This window comes from Oncorhynchus masou, chromosome 1 (genome assembly GCF_036934945.1).
Source record: "Oncorhynchus masou masou isolate Uvic2021 chromosome 1, UVic_Omas_1.1, whole genome shotgun sequence".
In the NCBI taxonomy this organism is placed as follows: domain Eukaryota; kingdom Metazoa; phylum Chordata; class Actinopteri; order Salmoniformes; family Salmonidae; genus Oncorhynchus; species Oncorhynchus masou.
The window spans coordinates 671053-691540 of NC_088212.1; the positions used below are offsets into that span (position 1 = coordinate 671053).

The 20488-nt window shown below is 43.5% G+C and overlaps 1 protein-coding gene across 1 annotated transcript in view; it reads right to left on the reverse strand.

The window, feature by feature from the left end:
* Positions 1 to 759: 759 nt before the first annotated feature.
* The window catches only part of LOC135544201 (fructose-1,6-bisphosphatase isozyme 2-like), a 47292-nt gene continuing 27563 nt past the window's right edge, over positions 760 to 20488 (reverse strand). Inside the window, exons 3-8 of the mRNA XM_064971681.1 lie at positions 17453 to 17545; positions 16121 to 16129; positions 13736 to 13876; positions 13066 to 13203; positions 3556 to 3675; positions 760 to 976 (exon numbers count right to left, since the gene is read on the reverse strand). Of these exons, the coding sequence (XP_064827753.1) occupies positions 791 to 976; positions 3556 to 3675; positions 13066 to 13203; positions 13736 to 13876; positions 16121 to 16129; positions 17453 to 17545 (687 nt within the window). The 3' untranslated portion in view covers positions 760 to 790. The remainder of the gene's footprint in view (positions 977 to 3555; positions 3676 to 13065; positions 13204 to 13735; positions 13877 to 16120; positions 16130 to 17452; positions 17546 to 20488) is intronic.

Genomic DNA, 20488 nt, shown 5'->3' on the forward strand with positions numbered 1-20488 from the left:
ATCAGACCTAGATCAGTGTTATTGTGTAGTTCCTAGCTGGATAGGAGAGGAGCTTGTTGTTCATCAGACCTAGATTAGTGTTATTGTGTAGTTCCTAGCTGGATAGGAGAGGAGCTTGTTGTTCATCAGACCTAGATTAGTGTTATTGTGTAGTTCCTAGCTGGATAGGAGAGGAGCTTGTTGTTCATCAGACCTAGATTAGTGTTATTGTGTAGTTCCTAGCTGGATAGGAGAGGAGCTTGTTGTTCATCAGACCTAGATTAGTGTTATTGTGTAGTTCCTATGAAAGTAACTGCTACTTTATCTGGACCCTGTCTCTATTTCTTTCTTCCCTCCTTTCCTTCTCTTTCTGATCAAAACTCTGATTGCCAGGGTGGACCGTTGGCGGCGCAAGCTAATCTTTAGCACACGTCACAGAACACAGACAAGTCAGCCCGGTCTCACGGATGTCTCTCAATACTTCCGGTTAGTTTGGCTTTAGGGTGATATTATTGATACTGTGTCTCACTACTGGCAGGCTGCTCTCTAGAGTATAACGTGAGCCTATATAAGGAGAAAGGAAACTGCATGAGACAAACAGCTGTCAGAGTTCTGGTTCTAGTAGAGTTGAGGATAGGGTTACATGAACAGGAAGAGTGGAATATCTGAATCCTGAAATATGGGCCCTGGTCAAAAGCAGTGCAGTATATTAGGAAGGGGGTGCCATTTGCTCTTCGTGCTGATGGACAGACATGTAGTTACTCATGTTTTTTTGTTGGTATTTAACTTTTATTCAGGTTTTGTTGTCATTCTACTTGTGCTTCTTGACAAAGTCCAGGTACTCGTTGACGTCATCAGGTGAACCCACAATAAACGGAACTCTCTGGTGGATGTTGGTTGGAACCACGTCTAGGACACGCCCTTCTCCCGTAGTCGCCACGCCTCCACACTGCTCGATCAGGAAGGCGATGGGGTTACACTCGTACAGCAAACGCAGCTAGGGACGGGAAAGGAATGCACACACCAAGATTAGAGGAGGGAATGTGAAGGAGTGATACACAGCTTCAACCTATTCAACTGGATTAGCTGTTGCTTATACCTTTCTTAACTTTCCTTTTCTTAGCCAGAAAGATCTGGGCCCCACATCCAGAGAGCCTCGGGCCCTGTTTCCCCACATCCAGAGAGCCCTGGGCCCTGTTTCCCCATAGCCAGAGAGCTCTGGGCCCTGTTTCCCCACATCCAGAGAGCCCTGGCCCCTGTTTCCCCACATCCAGAGAGCCCTGGGCCCTGTTTCCCCACATCCAGAGAGCCTTGGGCCCTGTTTCCCCATAGCCAGAGAGCCCTGGGCCCTGTTTCTCACATCCAGAGAGCCCTGGGCCCTGTTTCCCACATCCAGAGAGCCCTGGGCCCTGTTTCCCCACATCCAGAGAGCTCTGGGCCCTGTTTTCCCATAACCAGAGAGCCCTGGGCCCAGTTTCCCCACAACCAGAGAGCCCTGGGCCCAGTTTCCCCACATCCAGAGAGACCTGGGCACTGTTTCCCCACATCCAGAGAGACCTGGGTCCTGTTTCCCCATAGCCAGAGAGACCTGGCCCCTGTTTCCCCACACCCACAGAGCCCTGGGCCCTGTTTCCCCACATCCAGAGAGCCCTGGGCCCTGTTTCCCCATAGCCGGAGAGACCTGGGCCCTGTTTCCCCATAGCCGGAGAGATCTGGGCCCAGTTTCCCCACATCCAGAGAGACCTGGGCCCAGTTTCCCCACATCCAGAGAGACCTGGGCACTGTTTCCCCATAGCCAGAGACTCTACTACAACTGTAATGGTATTACTACAGCTGTAATGGTATTACTACAGCTGTAATGGTATTACTACAGCTGTAATGGTATTACCACAGCTGTAATGGTATTACCACAGCTGTAATGGTATTACCACAGCTGTAATGGTATTACCACAGCTGTAATGGTATTACTACAGCTGTAATGGTATTACTACAGCTGTAATGGTATTACTACAGCTGTAATGGTATTACTACAGCTGTAATGGTTTTACTACAGCTGTAATGGTATTACTACAGCTGTAATGGTATTACTACAGCTGTAATGGTATTACTACAGCTGTAATGGTATTACTACAGCTGTAATGGTATTACTACAGCTTTAATGGTATTACTACTGCTGTAATGGTATTACCACAGCTGTAATGGTATTACTACAGCTGTAATGGTATTACTACAGCTGTAATGGTATTACTACAGCTGTAATGGTTTTACTACAGCTGTAATGGTATTACTACAGCTGTAATGGTATTACTACAGCTGTAATGGTTTTACTACAGCTGTAATGGTATTACTACAGCTGTAATGGTATTACTACAGCTGTAATGGTATTACTACAGCTGTAATGTTATTACTACAGCTGTAATGGTTTTACTACAGCTGTAATGGTATTACTACAGTTATATCCTCACATGGTCTCTCCTGTCATTGCTATGCGGATGACACTCAACTACTTTTCTTCTTCCCACCTTCTGACACCCAGGTGGCGAAACGCATCTCTGCGTGCCTGGCAGATATCTCATCTTGGATGTCGTCCCACCACCTCAACAAGACGGAGCTGCTCTTCCTCCCGGGGAAGGCCTCCCCGCTTAATTAAAGACCTCTACATCATGGTTGACTCCACAGTGTCTCCCTCCCAGAGTACAAAGAACCTTGGCGTGACCCTGGACGACACCCTGTTGTTCTCTGCAAACATCAAAGCAGTGACTCCTGCAGGTTCATGCTGTACAACATCCGTAGAGTACGACTCAACCTCACACAGGAAGTGGCGCAGGTCCTAATCCAGGGACTTGCCATCTCCCGTCTGGACATCTGCAACTCTCTGTTGGCTGGGCTCCCCGCTTGTGCCGTCAAACCCATGCAACCTATTGAGATTGCAGCAGGCCGCCTGGTTTTGAACCCAAGTTCTCTCATGTCACGCCGCTCCTCCTCACTCTCCACTGGCCTCCAGTTGAAGCTCCACTACCAGACCATGATGCTTACCTACGGACCTGCAAGAGGAACTGCCCCTTCCTACCTTCAGGCTCAAACCCTACACCCCGTTCTGTCACCTCAGGTCCCTTGGCCCTCCAACCCCCACGGGAGGGCAGCTCCTATCTCAGCCCAGTCTATGCTCCTCCTCTGTTCTGGCACCCCAATGGTGGAACCAGCTTCCCCCTGAATCTAGGACATCAGAGTCCCTGCTCATCTTCTGAAAACATCTGAAACCCTACCTCTTCAAACATTAAATAATCCCCCTCCTCATCTTGACCCCCCCCCCCCCCACCCAAAAGATAAATAATAATAATACAAAAATAACCACTTAACCTGTGGTCTGTGGATGAGTTAAATCTATAGAGTGTCTATAATTCAATTACTTTTTTCACTGGTGGGGTTAGAGGTTAGAGGTCAGGGGTTAGAGGTCAAGGGATACTTTTAGGGTCAGGGCCTGCCTACCTAGCCCTTGGGGCTCTTCTTGTTGATAGGGTTAAGGCTAAAGGTCAGGGGTCAGGGGTTAGAGGTCAATGGTTAAGGCAAACCTACCTTTCCCTTAGGGCTCTTTTCATTGGCGGGGTACATGAAGATTCCTCCATATGCAATGGTGCGATGGACGTCTGCCACCATAGAGCCCACATACCTTGCTCCATAGGGGGCACTCCCGTCCTATAGGGGCAGAGACAACAAGACACTGAACTCACTCTCATCACCAAACACTGTTATCAAAACAACTTTGATTGATTGATTGATGTACAGTTTTGATTGATACTATCACAACCATATTCATTTGCCAGAGCCATAGATGAAGCTACAGTAGCAAGCAACAGGAGGCTATGCACAGCTACACAGCACATTTGCACGTGTTAAAATCTCAGTGTTAAGGTAAAAAGTGTTGTGAGTGTTATATCTGAGCGTTGATTCTAATGGGTTTAACACCAGTGTTATATCTGAGTGTTGATTCTAATGGGGTTAACACCAGTGTTATATCTGAGTGTTGGTTCTAATGGGGTTAACACCAGTGTTATATCTGAGCGTTGATTCTAATGGGGTTAATACCAGTGGTATATCTGAGTGTTGATTCTAATGGGGTTAATACCAGTGGTATATCTGAGTGTTGATTCTAATGGGGTTAACACCAGTGTTATATCTGTGTGTTGATTCTAATGGGGTTAACACCAGTGTTATATCTGAGTGTTGATTCTAGTGGTGTGAACACCAGTGGGATTAACATTGATACCACCTGCAGTGAATAAAGTGTTATTTGAATTACAGTGGTATAAACACTGTGTGGTGTTGGTTAATCGACTGTGTTGAGTTCATTTCCGTTAACTCTCGGAGTGAAAGAACATGTTGAAGGGCCTCTATCATATTTCCCAGGATGCTTTGTTGCAGGTTGATTTTTAGAATTTTTTATTTTAATATCTATGTTTCTGCATTCACATTGATTCATTAATCTTATACTATACAAAGATAAATAACTGAAATGTTTCTAAACTAATCCAATCTGTAAGGGGTTGGATTTATTACACCTGTCACTGAGATACTCCAGTTTACATGGTTTAGGAACTATTGGTTGTCAAGTCCTTCACGATAGCAGTCAGGCTGAATGCAGGTGGTGTGGAATAAAATATTCCAATTGTTGGACATCCTCCCACTGGCTGGATTCCGATAGGAATAACTAATCACTTCACACACCAGCGTATTGTGACTTGCAGGTCTAATGTAGCCCATGAACCAGGATTTTCAGAACACGATTTTCAGGATAACTAGTAGATAGCTAAAGGCCTTCTGAAGTGTATAATGTACAAGTCACAAAGAGTTCAATTTGAATTCAAATACATTCACTTAGGCAATCACTTGGTGAAGCATCCAGTGTTGCAAATGTATTAATGTAACAACTATGTCTCTGTCACTATCAAACATAGTCATAGGTGGACATCTCTCACATTCACTTCAAAAGCATGCTGGGAAATATGCAATTTTGGTATTTGGTATTTTATTAAGATCCCCATTAGCTGTTGCAAAAGCAGCAGCTACTCTTCCTGGGGTCCACACAGAACATGAAACAATACAGAATTACATAATACAGAACATCTTTAGACAAGAACAGCTCAAGGAAAGAACTATATACATTTTTAAAATGCACACGTGGCCTACATATCAATACATGCATACAAACTATCTAGGTCAAATACGGGAGAGGCGTTGTGTCGCGAGGTGTTTATCGGTGGTGACAGTGTTTCCTATCCTCAGTGCAGTGGGCAGCTGGGAGGAGGTGCTCTTATTCTCCATGGACTTTAGTGTCCCAAAACGTTTTGGAATTAGTGCAACTGGATGCAAATTTCTGTTTGAAAAAGATAGCCTTTGCTTTCCTAACTGACGGTGTATATTGGTTCCTAACTTCCCTGAAAAGTTGCATATCATGGGGGCTATTCGATGGTAATGCAGAACGCCTCAGGATGTTTTTGTGCTTGTCAAGGGCAGTCAAGTCTGGGGTGAACCAAGGGCTATATCGGATCTTAATTCTACATTTATTGAATGGGGCATGCTTATTTAAGATGGAGAGGAAAGCACTTTTGAAGAGCATCCTCTACTGACGGGATGAAGTCAATATCCTTCCAGAATACCCAGGCCAGGTTGGTTAGAAAAGCCTGCTTGCAGAAGTGTTTTAGGGAGCGTTTGACAGTGATGAGGGGTGGTCGTTTGACCCGCTGACACATTACGGACGCAGGGAATGAGGCAGTGACGCTGAGATCCTGGTTGAAGACAGCAGAGGTGTATTTAGAGGGCAAGTTGGTCAGGATGATATCTAAGAGGGTGCCCATGGTTTCAGATTTTGGGTTGTAACTGGTAGGTTCCTTGATAATTTGTGTGAGATTGTGTTAAGCATGTCCCAGTTTAGGTCACCTCACAGCACAAGTTCTGAAGATACATGGGGGATAATCAATTCACGGTGTCCAGGGAACAGCTGTGAGCTGAAGGAGGTCAATAACAAGCGGCAATGGTGAGAGACTTGTTTCTGGAAAGGTGGATTTTTAAAAGTAGAAGCTTGAATTGTTTGGGCACAGACCTGGATAGTATGATAGAACTCTGCAGGCTAACTCTGCAGTGGATTGTAACTCTGCAGTCTTTGGCAGTTCTATCTTGACGGAATATGTTGTAGTTAGGGATGGTCATTTCGGAATTTCTGGTGGCCTTCCTAAGCCAGGATTCATACACGGCAAGGACATCAGGGTTGGCGGAGTGTGCTAAAGCAGTGAATAAAACAAACCTAGGGAGGAGGCTTCTGATGTTAATTAACATGCATGAAACCAAGGCTTTTAAGGTTACAGAAGTCAACAAATGAGAGTGCCTGGGGAATAGGTGTGGTACTGGGGGCTACAGGGCCTGGGTTAACCTCTACATCACCAGAGGAACAGAGGGGGAATAGGATAAGGGTACATATAAAGGCTAAAAGGTCGTCTAGTGCACTGGGAACAGATAATTAAAGGAGCAGACTTCTGGGCGTGGTAGAATAGATTCAGGGCATAATGTACAGACAAGGGTATGCTAGGATGTGAGTATAGTGGAGGTAAACCTAGATGTTGAGTGACAATGAAAGAGATTGTTTTATTCGACTGCTCAACATGCCTTAGATAGCTCTTTTGTCCCAGTTAGGTACGCACATGACCTGAGTTTGAGGCTGGGGCCAGGCAGCAGATAGGGTGCAGGACAGGCAGCAGGCTGTTAGCCAGCCTGCCAGTTTAGTGGAGTCTGCCACTAGCACAGTCAGTGTAGTCAGCTCAGCTATCACCATTGAGACCGTGTCTGTGCCTCGACCTAGGTTGGGCAAAACTAAACATGGCGGTGTTCTCCTTAGCAATCTCACTGGAATAAAGACCTCCATTTCTGCCATTATTGAAAGAGATTGTTATACCTCACATCTCAAAATAGGGCTACATAATGTTAGATCCCTCACTTCCAAGGCAGTTATAGTCAATGAACTAATCACTGATCATAATCTTGATGTGATTGGCCTGACTGAAACATGGCTTAAGTCTATTAACTGTTAAATGAGGCCTCTCCTCCTGCTTACATAAGTGACCATATCCCCCACACAACCCTTAACGACGGAGGTGTTGCTAACATTTACGATAGCACATTTCAATTTACAACAAACAAAAATTACTGTTTTCATCTTTTGAGCTTCTAGTCATGAAAACTATGCAGGCAACTCAAAAGCTTTTTATAGCTACTGTTTACAGGCCTCCTGGGCCGTATACAGCATTCCTCACTGAGTTCCCTGAAATCCTGTCAGACGTTGTAGTCATGGCAGATAATATTCACATTTGTGGTGATTTTAATATTCACATGGAAAAGTCCACAGACCCACTCCAAAAGGCTTTCGGAGTCATCATCCAACATGTCTGGGTTTTGTCCAACATGTCTCCGGACCTACTCACTGCCACAGTCATACTCTGGACCTAGTTTTGTCCCGTGGAATAAATATTGTGGATCTTAATGTTTTTCCTCACAATCCTGGACTTTCGTACCCCCATTTTATCAAGTTTGCAATCGCAACAAATATTTTGCTTAGACCCCAACCAAGGATCGTCTAAAGCCGTGCTATAAACTTGGTTAACCACCTATCTGAGCTGCTTCCTGTGCTTGGCCCTCCTATGTTGAACATAACGAACGCCTCCCTATCCACCGGATGTGTACCAAACACACTAAAAGTGGCAGTAATAAAGCCAATCTTGAAAAAGCCAAACCTTGACCCAGAAAATATGAAACACAATCGGCCTATATCGAATCTCCCATTCCTCTCATAATGTTTAGAAAAAAATGTTGGACAGCAACTCATTGACTTCCTAAAAACAAACACTGTATGCGAAACGCTTCAGTCTGGTTTTAGACCCCATCATAGCACTGAGACTGCACTCGTGAAGTTGGTAAATTACCTTTTAAGGGCATCAGACTGAGGCTCTGCATCTGTCCTCGTGCTCCTAGACTTTAGTGTTGCTTTTGACACCATCGATCACCACATTCTTTTGGAGAGATTTGAAACCCAAATTGGTCTATAAGGACAAGTTCTGGCCTGGTTTAGATCTTATCTGTCAGAAAGATATCAGGTTGTCTCTGTGGATGGTTTGTCCTCTGACAAATCAACTGTAAGTTTCGGTGTTTCTCAAGGTTCCGTTTTAGGACCACTATGATTTTCACTATATATTTTATTTCTTGATGATGTCATTTGGAAACATAATGTTAACTTTCACTACTATGCGGATGACACACAGCTATACATTTCAATGAAACATGGTGGAGCCCCAAAATTGCCCTCGCCAGAAGCCTGTGTTTCAGAGATAAGGAAGTGGATGGCAAAACAGAGATGCTTGTTCTAGGTCCCAAGAAACAAAGAGATCTTCTGTTGGATCTGCTAATTAACCTTGATGGTTGTACAGTCGTCTCAAATAATACTGTGAAGGACCTCAGCGTTACTCTGGACCCTGATCTCTCTTTTGACGAACATTTCAAGACTGTTTTAAGGACAGCTTTATTCCATCTTCATAACATTGCAAAAATCTGAAACTTTCTGTAAAAGAATGATGCAGAAAAATTAGTCCATGCTTTTGTCAATTCTAGATTAGACTACTGCTATGCTCTGCTCCCCGGATAAAGCACTAAATAAACTTCAGTTCGTGCTAAACACGGCTGCTAGAATCTTGACAAGAACCAAAAGATGTGATCATATTACTCCAGTGCTAGCCTCTCTACACTGGCTTCCTGTTAAGGCTAGGGATGATTTTAAGTAGTACTAACCTACAAAGCATTACATGGGCTTGCTCCTACCTATCTCTCCGATTTGGTCCTGCCGTACATACCTACATGTACGCTACGATCACAAGACACAGGCCTCCTTATTGTCCCTAGAATGTCTAAGCAATCAGCTGGGGGCAGGACTTTCTCCTATGGAGCTCAATTTTTACAGAATGGTCTGCCTATCCAAGTGAGAGACACAGACTCGGTCTCGACCTGTAGGTCTTCATTGAATTCTCATCTTTTCAGTAGGTTCTATGATTGAGTGTAGTCTGGCCCAGGGTTATGAAGGTGAACGGAAAGGCACTGGAGCGACGAACAGCCCTTGCTGTCTCTGCCTGGCCGGTTCCCCTCTCTCCACCGTGATTCTCTGCCTCAAACCCTATTATGGGTACTAAGTCACTGGCTTACTGGTGCTCTTCCATGCCGTCCCTAGGAGGGGTGCGTCACTTGAATGGGTTGAGTCACTGATGTGATCTTCCTGTCTGGGTTGGTGCCCCCCCCCCGTGGAGGAGATCTTCATGATCAACACTCAGTCTTGTCTCAGTGTGGTATGTTGGTGGTTGAAGATATACTTGTAGTGGTGTGGGGACTGTGCTTTGGCATAGCGGGTGGGGTTATATTCTGCCTAGTTGGCCCTGTCCGGGGGTATCGTCGGACTGGGCCACAGTGTCTCCTGACCCCTCCTGTCTCAGCCTCCAGTATTTATGCTGCACTAGTTTGTGTCGGGGGGCTAGGGTCAGTTTGTTATATCTGGAGTACTTCTCCTATCGTATCCGGTGTCCTGTGTGAATTTAAGTATGCTCTCTCTAATTCTCTCTCTCTTTCTCTCGGAGGACCATGCCTCAGGACTACCTGGCCTGATGGCTCCTTGCTGTCCCCAGTCCACCTGGCCGTGCTGCTGCTCCAGTTTCAACTGTTCTGCCTGCGGCTATGGAATCCTGACCTGTTCAACGGACGTGCTACCTGTCCCAGACCTGCTGTTTTCAACTCTCTCTCTCTTCCGCACCTGCTGTCTTTAACTCTAAATGCTCGGCTATAAAAAGCCAGCTGACATTTACTCATGAGGTGCTGACCTGTTGCACCCTCTACAACCACTGTGATTATTAATATTATTTGCCCCTGCAGGTCATCTTTGAACATTTGAAAATCTTGGCCATGTACTGTTATAATCTCCACCCGGCACAGCCAGAAGATGACTGGCCACCCCTCATAGCCTGGTTCCTCTCTAGGTTTCTTCCTAGGTTCCTGCCTTTCTTGGGTGTTTTTCCTAGCCACCGTGCTTCTACACCTGCATTGCTTGCTGTTTGGGGTTTTAGGCTGGGTTTCTGTACAGCACTTTGTGACATCGGCTGATGTAAAAAGGGCTATAAAAATACATTTGATTGATGCATCCTCACACAGATCAAATAAAATATAATCAAATCAAATCACATGTTATTTGTCACATGAGCCGAATACAACAGGTGTAGTAGACCTTACAGTGAAATGCTGAATACAACAGGTGTAGTAGACCTTACAGTGAAATGCTGAATACAACAGGTGTAGTAGACCTTACAGTGAAATTCTGAATACAACAGGTGTAGTAGACCTTACAGTGAAATGCTGAATACAACAGGTGTAGTAGACCTCACCGTGAAATTCTGAATACAACAGGTGTAGTAGACCTTACAGTGAAATGCTGAATACAACAGGTGTAGTAGACCTTACCGTGAAATTCTGAATACAACAGGTGTAGTAGACCTTACAGTGAAATGCTGAATACAACAGGTGTAGTAGACCTTACCGTGAAATTCTGAATACAACAGGTGTAGTAGACCTTACAGTGAAATGCTGACTACAACAGGTGTAGTAGACCTTACAGTGAAATGCTGAATACAACAGGTGTAGTAGACCTAACAGTGAAATGCTGAATACAACAAGTGTAGTAGACCTTACAGTGAAATGCTGAATACAACAGGTGTAGTAGACCTTACAGTGAAATGCTGAATACAACAGGTGTAGTAGACCTTACAGTGAAATGCTGACTACAACAGGTGTAGTAGACCTTACAGTGAAATGCTGACTACAACAGGTGTAGTAGACCTTACAGTGAAATGCTGACTACAACAGGTGTAGTAGACCTTACCGTGAAATGCTGAATACAACAGGTGTAGTAGACCTTACCGTGAAATGCTGAATACAACAGGTGTAGTAGACCTTACAGTGAAATGCTGACTACAACAGGTGTAGTAGACCTCACAGTGAAATGCTGGATACAACAGGTGTAGTAGACCTCACAGTGAAATGCTGACTACAACAGGTGTAGTAGACCTCACAGTGAAATGCTGAATACAACAGGTGTAGTAGACCTTACAGTGAAATGCTGAATACAACAGGTGTAGTAGACCTTACCGTGAAATTCTTACTTACAAACCCTTAACCAACAATGCAGTTTTAGGAAAATAGAGTCAAGTAAAGATTTACAAAATAAAACACCGTAAAAAATCAATAAAAAAGTAACACAATAAAATAACAATAATGAGGCTCTATAAATAAGGTTATATACAGGGGTACCGGTGCGAGTCAGTGTGCATGAGTACCGGTTCGTAAAACAAGGTCATCTGTACATGTAGGTAGGGGTAAAGTGACTATGCATAGATAATAAACAGCGAGTAGCAGCAGTGTACATGTAGGTAAATGTAAGGTAAAGTGATTATGCATAGATAATAAACAGCGAGTAGCAGCAGTGTAAATGTAAGGTAAAGTGACTATGCATAGATAATAAACAGAGTAGCAGCAGTGTACATGTAGGTAAATGTAAGGTAAAGTGACTATGCATAGATAATAAACAGCGAGTAGCAGCAGTGTACATGTAGATAAAGTGACGATGCATAGATGATAAACAGCGAGTAGCAGCAGTGTAAATGTAGGTAAAGTGACTATGCATAGATAATAAACAGCGAGTAGCAGCAGTGTACATGTAGGTAAATGTAAGGTAAAGTGATGATGCATAGATGATAAACAGCGAGTAGCAGCAGTGTAAATGTAGGTAAAGTGACTATGCATAGATAATAAACAGCGAGTAGCAGCAGTGTACATGTAGGTTAATGTAAGGTAAAGTGACGATGCATAGATAATAAACAGCGAGTAGCAGCAGTGTACATGTAGGTTAATGTAAGGTAAAGTGACTATGCATAGATAATAAACAGCGAGTAGCAGCAGTGTAAATGTAGGTAAAGTGACTATGCATAGATAATAAACAGCGAGTAGCAGCAGTGTACATGCAGGTTAATGTAAGGTAAAGTGACTATGCATAGATAATAAACAATGAGTAGCAGCAGGGTACATGTAGGTAAAGTGACTATGCATAGATAATAAACAGAGTAGCAGCAGTGTACATGTAGGTTAATGTAAGGTAAAGTGACTATGCATAGATAATAAACAGAGTAGCAGCAGTGTACATGTAGGTTAATGTAAGGTAAAGTGACTATGCATAGATAATAAACAGCGAGTAGCAGCAGGGTACATGTAGGTAGGGGTAAAGTGACTATAGATAATAAACATATTAGCAGTAGTGTACATGTAGGTAGGGGTAAAGTGACTATGCATAGATAATAAACAGAGTAGCAGCAGTGTACATGTAGGTTAATGTAAGGTAAAGTGACTATGCATAGATAATAAACAGAGTAGCAGCAGTGTACATGTAGGTTAATGTAAGGTAAAGTGACTATGCATAGATAATAAACAGCGAGTAGCAGCAGTGTACATGTAGGTAAAGTGACTATGCATAGATAATAAACAGCGAGTAGCAGCAGTGTAAATGTAAGGTAAAGTGACTATGCATAGATAATAAACAACGAGTAGCAGCAGTGTACATGTAGGTAAATGTAAGGTAAAGTGACTATGCATAGATAATAAACAGCGAGTAGCAGCAGTGTAAATGTAGGTAAAGTGACTATGCATAGATAATAAACAGCGAGTAGCAGCAGTGTAAATGTAAGGTAAAGTGACGATGCATAGATAATAAACAGCGAGTAGCAGCAGTGTAAATGTAAGGTAAAGTGACTATGCATAGATAATAAACAGCGAGTAGCAGCAGTGTAAATGTAAGGTAAAGTGACTATGCATAGATAATAAACAGCGAGTAGCAGCAGTGTACATGTAGGTAAATGTAAGGTAAAGTGTGTTTAAATGGGAAATGGAAGATCGCTAAAAGTTATTTGTGGTTCCAAAACTCAAGGTGTCAGGTGATGATCATGTTTGCGTGTGTATGTGTACCTCTGGGTACTTCTTGTGCTTCAGGTACGCGTTGATGGATGGGTGCATGTATTTGGCGTATCCCTCGTTCAGACTGTAGATCTTTCCTTTGGGCTTGATCTTCACATTTTTCTCTGTTAGGATAAACTCTCCAATCGCCTGGAAACCAAACAACCCAGTTAGTTAAGAACATTCACTTGTTATTTTACCGACACTGGCCTCTGTCGCTGTCCTCTGTCGCTGTCCTCTGTCACTGTCCTCTGTACTCTGTCACTGCCCTCTGTCCTCTGTCCACTGTCCTCTGTCACTGGCCTCTGGTCTCTGTCCCTGTCCTCTGTCCACTGTCACTGTCCTCTGTCCCTTTCCTCTGTCCACTGTCCTCTTTCACTGTCCACTGTCCTCTGTCACTGTCCACTGCCCTCTGGCCTCTGTCTCTGTCCCTGTCCTCTGTCTTTTTACTTTGTTTCTCTTCTGTCTCTGACCTCTGTCTGTCTCTGTCCTCTCTATGTCCTCTTTCTTCTGTCTCTGACCTCTGTCTCTGTCCTTGTCCACTGCCTCTGTCTCTGTTCTCTATATCTGTCCTCGAGTCTGAGTAAACACTGTTGCTCAGTGTGGGTGGTGGATTAGCCTGCACTAAGGAAACTCCTGTGAATTAACTTTGAATATGGGGCTATTACTTCCACAAACTCACAGGGTCCAGCATAAAGAAGTTGAGGCCCTGTCCGGTGGAGAGGGCAACCAAGGTGGCACTACCATAGAGTGCATATCCCGCGGCAACAATCTTGCTGCCAGGCTGCAGCGCATCCTTCTCTGTGGCGTCGTTAGTTGATGTCTGACAAAAATAGACATTGTATCATATTAGTGGATATTCACACTACTCTCAGGGCAAGTCTGCCGGTTTTGATGATCACTGACTTTTAGTAGCAGGTTAGGAGAATTAGGTTAATGTTAGGAGAATGAACGTGTCAGGTTAGGAGAATTGGGTTAAGGTTAGGAGAAACTTCTTCAGGATTGGTGGGTCCCCTGCGTGACGGTTGAGCTAATGTAGGCTAATGTGATTAGCATGAGGTTGAGCTAATGTAGGCTATTGCGATTAGCATGAGGTTGAGCTAATGTAGGCTAATGCGATTAGCATGAGGTTGAGCTAATGTAAGCTAATGCGATTAGCATGAGGTTGAGCTAATGTAGGCTAATGCGATTAGCATGAGGTTGTAAGTAACAAGAACATTTCCCAGGACATAGACATATCTGATATTGGCAGAAAGCTTACATTCTTGTTAATCTAGCTGCACTGTCCAATTTACAGTAGCCATTACAATGAAATAATACCATGCTATTGTTTGAGGATAGTGCACAGTTTTGAACTTTGAAAAGTTATTAATAAACTAATTAGGCACATTTGGGCAGTCTTGATACAACATTTTGAACAGAAATGCAATGGTTCATTTGATCAGTCTAAAACTTTGCACATGCACTGCTGCCATCTTGTGGCCAAAATCTAAATTGCACATGGGCTGGAATAATACATTATGGCTTTTCTCTTGCATTTCAAAGATGATGGTACAAAAATAATATAAAAAACAGTTATTTTTTCTTTGTGTTGTCTTTTACCAGATCTAATGTGTCATATTCTCCTACATTTCCACAAACTAAAAAAGAGTGTCCTTTCAAATGGTACCAAGAATATGCATATCCCTGTCTAAAGAATGTGTCAATCCTAATGACTAATGTCTAAATAATGTGTCAATCCTAATGACTAATGTCTAAAGAATGTGTCAATCCTAATGACTAATGTCTAAAGAATGTGTCAAGCCTAACGACTAATGTCTAAAGAATGTGTCAAACCTAATGACTAATGTCTAAGGAATGTGTCAATCCTAATGACTAATGTCTAAAGAATGTGTCAATCCCAATGACTAATGTCTAAAGAATGTGTCAATCCTAATGACTAATGTCTAAAGAATGTGTCAAACCTAATGACTAATTTCTAAAGAATGTGTCAATCCTAATGATTAATGTCTAAAGAATGTGTCTATCCTAATGATTAATGTCTAAAGAATGTGTCAATCCTAATGACTAATGTCTAAAGAATGTGTCAATCCTAATGATTAATGTCTAAAGAATGTGTCAAGCCTAATGATTAATGTCTAAAGAATGTGTCAAACCTAATGACTAATGTCTAAAGAATGTGTCAATCCTCCTGACTAATGACTAAAGAATGTGTCAATCCTAATGATTAATGTCTAAAGAATGTGTCAAACCTAATGACTAATGTCTAAAGAATGTGTCAATCCTAATGACTAATGTCTAAAGAATGTGTCTATCCTAATGACTAATGTCTAAAGAATGTGTCAATCCTAATGACTAATGTCTAAAGAATATGTTCATGCTAGTGTCTAATGTCTAAAGAATGTGTCAATCCTAATGACTAATGTCTAAAGAATGTGTCAAACCTAATGACTAATGTCTAAAGAATGTGTCAATCCTCATGACTAATGTCTAAAGAATGTGGTCATGCTAGTGTCTAATGTCTAAGGAATGTGTCAATCCTAATGACTAATGTCTAAAGAATGTGTCAAACCTAATGACAAATGTCTAAAGAATGTGTCAATCCTAATGACTAATGTCTATAGAATGTGTCAATCCTAATGACTAATGTCTAAAGAATGTATCAAACCTAATGATTAATGTCTAAGGATGTGTCAATCCTAATGACTAATGTCTAAAGAATGTGTTCATGCTAGTGTCTAATGTCTAAAGAATGTGTCAATCCTAATGACTAATGTCTAAAGAATGTGTCAAGCCTAATGACTAATGTCTAAAGAATGTGTCAAGCCTAATGACTAATGTCTAAAGAATGTGTCTATCCTAATGACTAATGTCTAAAGAATGTGTCAATCCTTATGACTAATGTCTAAAGAATGTGTCAATCCTTATGACTAATGTCTAAAGAATGTGTCAATCCTCATGACTAATGTCTAAGGAATGTGTCAATCCTAGCTTTAACAGTTCCATAATATAATTCCATAGTTTAGCTGGTGCATATGATCAGGCTGGAGATCAGTGGGGCAGTTACCTCGTCAATCTGGAGAGGCACATGGAGAGAGACACAAGGAGACACACGTCAGAGAACAGACACAGACAGAGTGCATATGAACAACAGATTTACCCATACTAAATTGCCACTCAGCATGTATTGAATGTCACAAATACACTACACTTCTGTTAGGCATATCTGTTTCTACACTTCTGCTACTCGGCGTACACATCACGGACAAACTGAAATGGTCCACCCACACAGACTGTGTGGTGAAGAAGGCTGAAAATATTTGGCTTGTCACCTAAAACCCTCACAAACTTCTATAGATGCACAATTGAGAGCATCCTGTTGGGCTGTATCACCGCCTGGTACGGCAACTGCACCGCCCACAACCACAAGGCTCTCCAGAGGGTGGTGTGGTCTGCACAACGCATCAACGGAGGACAACTACCTGCCCTCCAGGACACCTACAGCACCCGATGTCACAGGAAGGCCTAAAAGATCATCAAGGACATCAACCACCCGAGCCGCTGCCTGTTCACCTCACTACCATTCAGAAGGCGAGGTCAGTACAGGTGCATCAAAGCAGGGACTGAGAGACTGAAAAATATCTCAAGGCCATCAGACTGTTAAACAGCCATCACTAGCACAGAGAAGCAGCTGCCTCCATACATACTTGAAATCATTGGCCACTTTTATAAATGGATCACTAGTCACTTTATTAATGCCACTTTAATAATGATGTTTACATATCTTTCACTACTCATCCCAGATGTATATACTGTATTTTATACCATCTATTGCATCTTGTCTATGCTACTAGGTCAGGGCCCATCCAAATATTTATATATTCCATCTCTTTAGATTTAGTTTTATTATACCTTTATTTCAACAAGGAACACAGACTGAGACCAAGGTCTCTTTTACATCTGGGCCCTACGTATACATGTTTACACATACAGTTTAGGTACAATGATTAAAAAAACTAAACAAGACAAACAAAACGATCACAGATAACAAAGAAATACACATATACCTAACAGAAGTGTAGAAACAGATATACCTGACAGAAGCGTATTAGGTAGTTGTTGTGGAATTGTTAGATTACTTATTAGATATTGCTGCGCTGTCGGAACTAGAAGCACAAACATTTCGCTACACTCGCAATAACATCTGCTAACCATGTGTATGTGACCTATAACATTTGATTTGATTTGATCTGGTCTCTGTCGAATATCTGTTTCTACACTTCTGTCAGGTATATCTGTTTCTTAAAAAGTATTTCCATACTGTATAGTTGAACACACAAATGTCTAAAAACGATTTCATGTGTTGACATGCTGTGTACTGTACTACAGACATACTCACCCTTTTGTAGATTGCGAAGATGGTGCCGATGGAAGCCAAGCAGTCGATGTTAGAGGAGCCATCCAGAGGATCAAAACACACCACGTATTTACCCTGGAGGAGAGATCAGGGAAGTCAAAACACACCACGTATTTACCCTGGAGGAGAGACCAGGGCAGTCAAAACACACCACGTATTTACCCTGGAGGAGAGACAAGGGGAGTCAAAACACACCACGTATTTACCCTGGAGGAGAGACCAGAGGATCAAAACACACCACGTATTTACCCTGGAGGAGAGACCAGGGGAGTCAAAACACACCACGTATTTACCCTGGAGGAGAGACCAGGGGAATCAAAACACACCACGTATTTACCCTGGAGGAGAGACCAGGGGAGTCAAAAAACACCACGTATTTACCCTGGAGGAGAGACCAGGGGAGTCAAAACACACCACGTATTTACCCTGGAGGAGAGACCAGGGGAGTCAAAACACACCACTTATTTACCCTGGAGGAGAGACCAGGGGAGTCAAAACACACCACGTATTTACCCTGGAGGAGAGACCAGGGGAGTCAAAAACACACCACGTATTTAACCTGGAGGAGAGACCAGTGGAGTGAAAACACACCACGTATTGACCCTGGAGGAGAGACAAGGGGAGTCAAAACACACCACGTATTTACCCTGGAGGAGAGACCAGAGGATCAAAACACACCACGTATTTACCCTGGAGGAGAGACCAGAGGATCAAAACACACCACGTATTGACCCTGGAGGAGAGACAAGGGGAGTCAAAAACACACCACGTATTTACCCTGGAGGAGAGACCAGAGGATCAAAACACACCACGTATTTACCCTGGAGGAGAGACCAGAGGATCAAAACACACCACGTATTTACCCTGGAGGAGAGACCAGGGGAGTCAAAACATACCACGTATTTACCCTGGAGGAGAGACCAGGGGAATCAAAACACACCACGTATTTACCCTGGAGGAGAGACCAGGGGAGTCAAAACACACCACGTATTTACCCTGGAGGAGAAACCAGGGGAGTCAAAACACACCACGTATTTACCCTGGAGGAGAGACCAGGGGAGTCAAAACACACCACTTATTTACCCTGGAGGAGAGACCAGGGGAGTCAAAACACACCACGTATTTACCCTGGAGGAGAGACCAGGGGAGTCAAAAACACACCACGTATTTACCCTGGAGGAGAGACCAGGGGAGTGAAAACACACCACGTATTGACCCTGGAGGAGAGACCAGAGGATCAAAACACATCACGTATTGACCCTGGAGGAGAGACAAGGGGAGTCAAAAACACACCACGTATTTACCCTGGAGGAGAGACCAGAGGATCAAAACACACCACGTATTTACCCTGGAGGAGAGACCAGAGGATCAAAACACACCACGTACTTACCCTGGAGGAGAGACCAGGGGAGTCAAAACATACCACGTATTTACCCTGGAGGAGAGACCAGGGGAATCAAAACACACCACGTATTTACCCTGGAGGAGAGACCAGGGAGTCAAAACACACCACTTATTTACCCTGGAGGAGAGACCAGGGAGTCAAAACACACCACGTATTTACCCTGGAGGAGAGACCAGGGAGTCAAAACACACCACGTATTTACCCTGGAGGAGAGACCAGGGGAGTTAAAACACACCACGTATTTACCCTGGAGAAGAGACCAGGGGAGTGAAAACACACCACGTATTGACCCTGGAGGAGAGACAAGGGGAGTCAAAACACACCACGTATTTACCCTGGAGGAGAGACCAGAGGATCAAAACACACCACGTATTTACCCTGGAGGAGAGACCAGAGGATCAAAACACACCACGTATTTACAATTGGAGGAGAGACAAGGGGAGTCAAAACACACCACGTATTTACCCTGGAGGAGAGACCAGGGGAGTCAAAACACACCACGTATTTACCCTGGAGGAGAGACCAGGGGAGTCAAAACTCACCACGTATTTACCGTGGAGGAGAGACCAGGGGAATCAAAACACACCAAGTATTTACCCTGGAGGAGAGACCAGGGGAGTCAAAACACACCACGTATTTACCCTGGAGGAGAGACAAGGGGAGTCAAAACACACCACGTATTTACCCTGGAGGAGAGACCAGAGGATCAAAACACACCACGTATTTACCCTGGAGGAGAGACCAGAGGATCAAAACACACCACATATTTACCCTGGAGGAGAGACCAGGGGAGTCAAAACACACCACGTATTGACCCTAGAGGAGAGACAAGGGGAGTCAAAACACACCACGTATTTACCCTGGAGGAGAGACCAGAGGATCAAAACACACCACATATTTACCCTGGAGGAGAGACAAGGGGAGTCAAAACACACCACATATTTACCCTGGAGGAGAGACCAGGGGAGTCAAAACACACCACGTATTTACCCTGGAGGAGAGACCAGGGGAGTCAAAACACACCACGTATTTACCCTGGAGGAGAGACCAGGGGAATCAAAACACACCACGTATTTACCCTGGAGGAGAGACCAGGGTGTCAAAACACACCACGTATTTACCCTGGAGGAGAGACAAGGGGAGTCAAAAAACAACACGTATTTACCCTGGAGAAGAGACCAGGGGAGTCAAAACACACCACGTATTTACCCTGGAGGAGAGACCAGGGGGGTCAACTGAGGGTAGAGGTAGGGGGACATGTATATTGCTACACTAATATTACATGACTTCCCACCAGGGTCATTAAATTACATGATTTCCATCTGTGTCATTAAATTACATGACTTCCCATCAGGGTCATTAAATTACATGACTTCCCACCAAGGTCATTAAATTACATGAGTTCCAACCAGGTTTATTAAATTACATGACTTCCCACCAGGGTCATTAAATGCGTGTTCGAAGGCTGTTAGGGACTGTACTGGTGGCTTCTAGCACATTTTTATGTCTCTTTATCAATTCGTCTCTCTGCGACTCCTCAAATCCCATCTTTTTGCCTCCTCGTCACCTGTGTTTGAGAAGAAGGTCCAAGGAACCTCAATGGCCTTTAGAAG